At 44.5% G+C, this 9,421-nt stretch overlaps 1 protein-coding gene across 1 annotated transcript in view; it reads left to right on the forward strand.

Annotated features, from left to right (window-relative positions):
* The window catches only part of LOC125484701 (sodium/hydrogen exchanger 9-like), a 54,460-nt gene that overhangs the window by 28,804 nt on the left and 16,235 nt on the right, over positions 1–9,421 (forward strand). Inside the window, exon 3 of the mRNA XM_048604492.1 lies at positions 9,069–9,207. Within this exon, the coding sequence (XP_048460449.1) occupies positions 9,069–9,207 (139 nt within the window). The remainder of the gene's footprint in view (positions 1–9,068; positions 9,208–9,421) is intronic.

Raw genomic sequence — 9,421 nt, forward strand, 5'->3', positions numbered from 1 at the left:
GCAGCCCAATGGTATCAATGTGGACTTCACAAGCTTCAAAATCTCCCCACCCCCTACCGCATCCCAAAACCAGCCCAGCTTGTCCCTGCATCCCTAACCTGTCCGTCTTTTCTCACACCTATCCACTCCTCCCACCTCAAACCCCACCCCCATCTCCAATCTACTAACCTCATCCCGCCCCCTTGACCTGTCCATCCTCCCCGGACTGACCTATCTCCTCCCTATCTCCCCACCTACTCTCATCTTTACTGGCTCCATCCCCGCCTCTTTGACCTGTCTGTCTCCTCTCCACCTATCTTCTCCTCTATCCATCTTCTATCCACCTCCCCCTCTCTCCCTATTTATTTCAGAACCCCCTTCCCCTCCCCCATTTCTGAAGAAGGTTCTAGGCCCGAAACATCAGCCTTCCTGCTCCTCTAATCTAGCTCTTGTTGCTTTTACAAGTGGGGTTCTGTGACTTTTTTCCCTTGTATTAAGGATGCTGTGTGGGTGCACATCGCATTTCGGTAACTTCAATTGTCCAGCTCCTCGTTCCCAGTCACACAGCTCCTGAAGAGTAAGAATGCAAAGCACCAATAATTCATCAAGAAAAATACAAACTAATCAGGAACTGTTCAAGGGCCTCAGCTGTTTATGTAAATCAATATTGCTCCATAGATGATATGCTTCAAAAAAAAACTGAAGTGTTTGCTTGCAGAGTCTGATAGCCATGTTCCATACCGAGGAAGACGGCCTCAACTGTGATCTTGGGTTCATGTCGCGCTATATGTAGCCCCACCATGTTGTTCTGTATCTGTAAAATCCTGCTTACTGTCCTGTTTTAACACCATCACCTTGATAACTTGTTGCGATCTCTGTACCTTAATTAATTTGGTTAGATCCTTGGCATGCGACTCTTGTACCTATCATGTTATTTCAGCCATTTGGTTTGTCTCCAACACCACCTTATTTTTATTTTCTTGTAATTATCTCTCTGCCTCATTTAATTGGATTATGGATCATCCCCTTCACTTGGTATTCAACTGTTGACAATTTACTCACACCATCTAGCACTTTTGATCGCCTGCAGAGACTTATTATTCAGCCATTCCATGCTCCACTCACATCATTTGTATGATCTTTTGATCTCTCTGCCTATAAATTCTGTGCCTGTGTGCTTCTCTCTCACTTCACCTAATGAAGAGGCTACGTTCCAAAAGCTTGTGATTTCGAATAAACCTGTTGGACTCTCACCTGGTGTCGTGTGACTTCTGACCTTGTCCCCTCCTTAATAAAGCTGAGAACACTGTATGCTTTATTATTTGCTGTCTCTACCTGACATGCCAAGTTCAAAGATCTGCACACAGCATACACCCAGGTCCCTCTGTCCCCTGGGCCTTAGACCCATTATTTAATATTGTCTTCCAACGTCCTTCCAACCAAAGTGCTCACCTCACACTTCTCTGCATTGAGCCTCATCTGCAACCTATCTGCCCGCTGTGCCAACTTGTCCATGTTTCACACTGTCCTTCTCGCAGTTTACAGTTCTTCGATGCTTGCTGTCGCCTGCAAACTTTGAAATTGTCGCAGGTACACCAATAGTCAGGACATCAGGAAAAGCAATGATCCCAATCCCATTAGTGCAGTAGTGATGGCCTGCTGTGCTGATTGTTTTCTTTTTATTCATTCGTGTGATGTGGGCATCGCTGGCTGGGCCAGCGTTTCTTGCCCGTCACTAGTTGCCCCTTGAGAAGGTGATGGTGAGCTGCCTTCTTGAACCGCTGCAGTCCTCCTGCTGTGGGTTGTCCCATTAGGGAGGGAATTCCAGGATTTTGACCCAGCGACACTGAAGGAACGGCGATATATTTCCAAGTCAGGATGGTGAGTGGCTTGGAGGGGAACTTGGAGAGGGTAATGTTCCCATGTATCTGCTGCCCTTGTCCTTCGAGGTGGAAGTGGTCGTGGGTTTGGAAGGTGGGTCTGTGTTAACACAATGATTTTTACAGAAGTGTTTCTTAGGCAGAAAAGAAGTTGACAGAGCTGCTAGTGTCGTTGACTGATGTAAGGCACTGACTTCAGGTTACTGAGAGATGTGGATTCAAATCCTCCTGTTGTCACCTAATGTATTTTATTGCCGTTTCCTTTGCTCAGCTGGTGGTTAGTATTCCGTGCTTTCCCCTCAGTTGATGGTTTGAGAATCATTATTTCTGTTTGACTTAGGAGGAGCAGTTGAGGACCCTGGGTCTGTACTTGATGGCGTTTAGAAAGTTGAGGGGAATCTAATTAAAACTTAGAGTACTGAGAGGCCTGGGCAGAGTGGATGCGAAAAAGATGTTTGCACCAGTAGGTGAGACTGGGGCTGAGGGCACAGCCTCAGTGTGAAGGGATGACCCTACAGAACTCAGATGAGGAAGAATTTCTTCAACTAGAGGGTGGTAAATCTGTGGAATTCATTGCCTCCGAGGGCTGTGGAGGCCAAGTCATTGAGTGTACTTGAGAGAGAGATAGGTAGGTTCTTCATTAGTAAGGGGTGGCAACGGTTACAGGGAGCAGGCACGAGAATTGAGTTGAGAAACATATTGGCCATGACTGAATGGTGGATGGACACGATGGGCCAAATGGCCTGATTCTGCTCCGATATCTTGTTATCTTATGATCTTAGAAACCTGGAAGTGAGATCCCTTGACCTGCACCTCAGATGGAAATGATCTCTGACTCTAGATGTGGTTAGGATTCTAAAGATCAAGGTTTGTTTTTTTTTTGGATGAAGGCTGCATTTTCTTCAGAAACAGAAGAAACAGCTCCACTGAACTGGACTGTTCCTTTACGTGTGAGATGATTTAGTACGTAAGACAATGGATGTATACATTGGAAATGGTTGCCTCAGTGAAAGGCACAAGGGCTGTGTTGGAGATAGTAGGAACTGCCGATGCTAGAGAATCTGAGATAACAAGGTGTAGAGCTGGATGAACACAGCAGGCCAAGCAGCATCAGAGGAGCAGGAAGGCTGACGTTTCAGGCCTAGACCCTTCTTCAGAAAGGTCTGGGACTGGAAAGGTCTTCATTTCTGAAGAAGGGTCCGGACCCAAACGTCAGCTTTCCTGCTCCTCTGATGCTGCTTGGCCTGCTGTGTTCATCCAGCTCTACACCGTGTTATCTCAAGGGCTGTGTTGGCTCTGGTTAATTGTTTATTGGAGTTAGCATCAATTTGAAAAGGGAAATGTGACTTCTCTATTGAAGCAGTTGACTGGAATGTTTTGACTTTCCCATACAATTGTTTCTCACCGTTTAGAGGGGGCCACCTGTGGTGTGACTGCCCCTCATTCCCTCCTCATAGCTCCCTCCTTCCAGGCCCTTCGCTGAACAAATTCTGCCTCCTGTCTGGTCTAGCTGCTGTGTCAGTGGGAGTCACCCAACACCATGGTGCTGCCAGACTCTTGCCAGGATCTCGGTGACGCACAGTTCCTCTTGGAGAGAGCACATGTCTCCTCTCATCAAAACCCACCAACTGAGAAACTAAAATGGGTGAAAGCCAACCCATCAGAAGCTATTGCTACTTTCAGTACTTGAGCATGTCAGAAGCTAGGAATACTGCAGCAAGTAACTCACCTCCTGACTCCTCAAACCCTGTCCGCCATCTACAAGGCACAAGTCAGGAGTGTGATGGAATACCCCCCCACTTGCCTGGATGGGAGCAGCCCCAACAACACTCAAGAAGCTTGACACCATCCAGGGCAAAGCAGCTGCTTGATTGGCCCCACATCCACAAGCATCCACTCCCTTCACCACCGACGCTCAGTAACAGCAGTGTGTACTATCTACAAGATGCACTGCAGAAATTCACCAAAGATCCTCAGACAGCACCTTCCAAACCCACGACCACTTCCATCTGGAAGGACAAGGGCAGCAGATACATGGGAACACCACCCTCTCCAAGTTCCCCTCCAAGCCACTCACCATCCTGACTTGGAAATATATCGTAATTTCTTCACTGTCACTGGATCAAAATCCTGGAAGTCCCTCCCTAAGGGCATTGTGGTGTACCTGGGGCCTAAGGACTTCTGCTACTGAAGATGGTGCCTCCCCATCACCATATTCAAAGTAATTAGAGATGGGCAATAAACGCTAGCCCGGACAGTGATGTCCACAAACTGTGATTGAATTGTTAAAAAGTTTGTTCTATTGCAATTCAGGGTTCCAACTTGTGTACTAGAGTCAGATTATGAGCAACTTTTCTGTGCACTCAACGAGCTGGCTATCAGACTATTTATCCTGAGTTTAGGAATTCCCAATAAGTTTTCAGTTGCATTCCCTGACTTTGGTGACTGTGCATTTTACTTGAGTATGTACAGAGGGAGTGAGTTGACTGTTCATTCCACTTCACTCTGGCTGTATTTTTTGAGCTGGACTCTAATGCAAATGAAAATTGGGAAATGTCACCTGATTTATTATCTCAAAGTCAAAATTACGCACACCCTGTCTCTGTTATTGATCTTAATTTACTGTGAAGCTTCATGAAATGAAAGTTGGGATTTATGTTCATGAAATTGAATGATGTAATTTTTCAAATTAATGATCCATTATGTCCCACTGTCAACCAAACCTTTGAAGGGGGAAAGATAATTGGCTGGATCTGACCAATGCAGGTTTGGAACTGGAGCTGATGGATGCTTGTCCTTGTCTACTTGGTTTGATATATCATTGATGCAAAGTTTGAAATAAAGTTTCTTGTTGCTCCCAGCAACCTGATTTTAACCTGTCAAGAGTAGGGGGGGCTTCAGGGTGCATACCCATGGAATATTGCACAGCCGAGGGGTCTAAGGCACTGGAGTTGAAGCTCCAATCTCTATCAAGTTGTGCATTTGATTCCCACTGCTACAAGACTCCTTAGTGATGTATCCCAGGTGGTCAGCTCGAAGTGGCTGGGCAACTTCAAGCTTGTGATGTTTGCTTTGGGGTGGCTCGGTGGCTCAGTGGTTAGCAGCGCTACCTCACAGCGTCAGCAACCTGGGTTCGATTCCAGCATCAGGCAACTCTCTGTGTGAAGTTTGCACATTCTCCCCGTGTCTGCGTGGATTTTCTCCAGGTCCTCTGGTTTCCTCCCACAGTCCAAAGATGTACAGGTTAGGGTCGATTAGCCAAGGGGAAGTGTCCAGGGATGTGTAGGCCAGGTGGGTTAGCCAAGGGAAATGCAGGGTTATAGGGATAGAATAGGGAGGAGCAACTGGGTGGGATGCTCTTCAGAGGGTCAGTGTGGACCTGATGGACCAAATGGCCTTTTTCCACACTGTAGGGATTGTATGATCTAATTAGGCAGGGTGTAAAACTGGCGTTGAGCTCAAACCTGTTCACACAACCTCCCACCTGATTGATGAGTTTAAAACCAGGACCTCATTTTCCAATTCTGGATGTTTCCAGAGCCTCCCCAGCTGCTGTGATGAAAGTTTGATTAATTTCCTCTGTCATTTGCTGGAGACTTGAATCATAAAATATTACATGTTGCTCTTTCCTCTTGTAAACCTCTCCTGCCAGTGAAGTCAATGTGTAAACTATAAAACTTGATGAAAATTAGCTCTTTTAATGAATGGGATAGTGGTGACTTGTGAGCACTTAAATCCAAAAGACATATGGGTTTATAAATTATCCAGAGCCTTACAGGCTTTCTGACCAGTGTCCACAGATTGCAGATGTAATGGAGTAGTGTTTTTAACAAAATATTATCTTGAGCAGTTGCAAGGAACCTGATATTTATCTTGAGATTTTTATTCATTCAACCGGGACCAGCATTTATTGCCGAGATGATAGTTAAGAGTCAACCACGTTGCTATGGGTCTGGAGTCACGTGTAGATTAGATCAGGTAAGGACTGCAATTTCCTTCAGTTGAGGAATATTTTCTGAATTAAGTCAAACAGATGGGTTATTCCTGTCAATGGCTCCATGGTCATCATTAGACTTTTGATTTCAGGTTCTTTCAATTTCCACCATCTGTAATGGTACGGTATGAACTTGGGATCCACAGAACTTTATCTGGTTCTCTGGACCAACGGTCTAGTGATGATAGACTTGGCCATAGCCAACCATTATGCTGAATCATTATCTGTAAATGTTTTCAGGATTGCACTAATATTCTGCATTGTAACTATTTAGGGATGTAACTGCCCAGTGGCTCTATTGCAAATGGAAAGGAGGTGGCACATTAATAATTCTCTGACAGTAGTTTGTGTTTATATGCAACTTCAAGTCAAGTCTGTTGTCAAATGTAAATCAGAACATGTTTACAAATGTAAAGCTTTAGGGAGTAAGAAATTAGCCCTTTGGCTAAAGATGCTTATATCGTTAGAATCCACATCAAACTTTCTAAGTAAAGAGACAACAAGGTGCAGAGCTGGATGAACACAGCAGGCCAAGCAGCATCAGAGGAGCAGGAAAGCTAACGTTTCGGGTTTCTAAGTACATTTTCAAAGTGTCCCTCAATCTCCATTCTGTCCACAAGTAAGTCCAGTTCTTTCTTAATCCTGTCTGTGCAATGATCTATCTTGGTAAAATGTTCTCAAATTTTATTAAAGGCAAAATAACGCAAATGCTGGAAATCTGAAAAAAAAAGAGAATGCTGGAGGTCTGGCAGCATCTGTGGAGAGAGAGAGAGAGAGTTAACTTTTTGAGTCCATTATGATGATTCTTCAGAGCTAAACCAGGGTTAGGGTTAGGAGCCCAAACCAGCTCTAAAGAAGAGTCATTTCGCACTCGAAACGTTCACTCTGTTTCTCTCTCCACAGATGACGGCTGAGTTTCTCCAGCATTCTCTGTGTTTGTTTCAATGTTTGTTGTTCTACTTTCAGAAAATCTCCATCTGATTTTCTGAGGAGAAGGGAATATTAATGAGGGGGCTGGGTAACTTGGTGCAATTTATAGTTGCCCTTCTCTGACTTGAAGGTGACCTTGGAGTTTATTTGCAATTTTTAATGAGGAATCTGACAGTGATAGAAGGAAGAGTGTGATAGATATGTTTCTGATTTATTCCGGGCTTCAGTGATCGGGATTTGGTTCGGTGGAAGTCTACAAGGATGGTTTGTGTGGAGTTCCACTGGTGATTTGACAGGTACTCTTCAGCCTTAGTGGCTAAGGAATATGTTGGAATGGAGAGGGCAGAGCATTGTGCATGTAGCCTTTGGTATACCTGATAAGGGAGTACCTTGTTGAATGGAAAGTGGGAAAGTGTTCTCCTATCCAATGAAACCCCTTGGGTTGATGTTTGCAAAAGAATGTACAGAAACAGACGTGGGAATACCCAGTGCCGTGTGCTCGCCAGCATGGAAATAAGAAGACAAACTCCATGCTTGGCTCAAGGCATGATGCAAGAGGGAAGGCATCAGATATCTGGAGCATTGGAACATAGCGGACCTTTTCAAAAGGGATATGTTTGCACCATAACAGGACTGCGAGAAATGTTCCTCACGAAGTAATTTAATTATGTGGTCGGGGAGAGTTTGAACTCAGTAGGTAGGAGATAGGCACCAAAATATGGAAGTGGAAAAGAAGAAAAGTTTACATAAAGTGGGAATGTTGAACAATCGTAGAGAAGGATGTAGGGTCCATATATAAAAGGAGCAGACTGAAAAGGAGTGCAAAACCCAGACTACATAAATGCACAAAGTGTGCTGAAGAGATTGCTGAGCTACAGGAAAAAAAGAAGCGTGGCAATAGTGAAAGCATGGCTTAAACATTTGAGGGAACCAGCACTTCATATACAACAATATGAAGAGTTCGGAAAAGATACAAAAAATTATTTTAAAAACAAGTGTAGGCTGTGATGATTAGGGAAGACATGAGAGCGACAGAGCCATAGAGCTGTACAGCACAGAAACAGACCCTTTGGTCCAACCGGAAAATGCCGACCAGATATCGTAAATTGATCTAGCCCCATTTGCCAGCATTTGGCCCATATCCCACTAAACCCTTCCTATTCATATACCCATCCAGATGCCTTTTAAATGTTGGAATTGTACCAGCCTCCACCACTTCATTCTACACACACACCACGCTCTGCATGAAAATGTTGCCCCTCAGGTCCTTTTTGAATCTTTCCCCTCTTAGCTTAAATCTATGCCCTCTAGTTTTGGACTCCTGTACCCTCAGGAAAAGATCTTGTCTATTCACCCTATCCATGCTCCTTATGCTTTTATAAACCTCTATAAAGTCACCCTTCAGCCTCCGACGCTCCAGGGAAAATAGCTCCAGCCTATTCAGCCTCTTCCTATAGCTCAAACGTTATAGTGTTGCAATGAGTATTTCCCTGAAGGGAAAGGCCAGCGTCTATTTTGTTAGACTTCAGCAACAGAGAAGGATTTCATGCTACTCAGGCTATTCTCTTGGTCTCCTAATAGTGAGAGGACAACAAAGGAACAAATCTGCAGGGAATTATAGATACACGATAACTGCAGACTGAGGATATTGTGGGGCTTCAATTACCCAGATATGGATTGGGAGAATGTTCCGGGAAAATGGTGAAGGAATTTCTAAAACTGCTCTGGAGAATGATGTGCTGTATGCTCAATTAGAAAGGAGACCTTCGTAGAGCCGGTGCTTGCAAATGTTCTGGATTGTGGTCAAGCTTCTTGACTGTTGTTGGAGCGGCCCTCCTCCAATTCTGAATTCAGCCACCAGAGTAAATCATTTCTCTATGACAGATTATCAGATCCTGGTTTTTATTGGCCTTCTAACCTCAAGGTGGTGCAAGTTAAAAATGTATTGAAAACACCCTCATGAATTCTTTGGTTAAGTTTAAGCCAAGTAATTCTGCTGAATTTGCACGGTTTCTCCCAAGGGTCAATAATACAACCTGACAGAGCTGTGAGGTCCAAAACTGTACACACTGCTGCTAATGTCCTGCATAGCAACTGGTCAGCTCGGGCATCACTCCAGCTGTGCATTTGAACTCCAGTGAGATTAGGACATACTTTGATTCACCATTTCTGTACCTGTGCACTAACGTTTAGTAATGTGTGAATGTGTAAGTCTTTTTAAACTGGTCTGATCGTTTGACCCGTGCTAATATTTCTTAATTTCTTCTTTCTTCCCTTTTCACCAGCTCCATCTCCATATACAGTCCGAAGGACAACCCAGACACATTTGATGCTGCTGCTTTCTTCAAATCAGTTGGGAACTTTGCTTGGATTTTTGCTGGCTCATTTGCAATGGGGTCAGCATACGGCATTGTCACAGCTTTGATATCCTTTCAGTGTAAACAGTAAGAATTTATTCGCTGAATCGCTGCAGAATCTGAGATAACAAGGTGTAGAGCTGGATGAACACAGCAGGCCAAGCAGCATCAGAGGAGCAGGAAAGCTGACATTTCAGGCCTAAACCCTTCTTCAGAAAGGTCTAGGACTAGAAAGGTCTTCATTTCTGAAGAAGGGTCTAGGCCCGAAACGTCAGCTTTCC

This window comes from Rhincodon typus, chromosome 13 (genome assembly GCF_021869965.1).
Source record: "Rhincodon typus isolate 14 chromosome 13, sRhiTyp1.1, whole genome shotgun sequence".
Lineage (NCBI taxonomy): Eukaryota > Metazoa > Chordata > Chondrichthyes > Orectolobiformes > Rhincodontidae > Rhincodon > Rhincodon typus.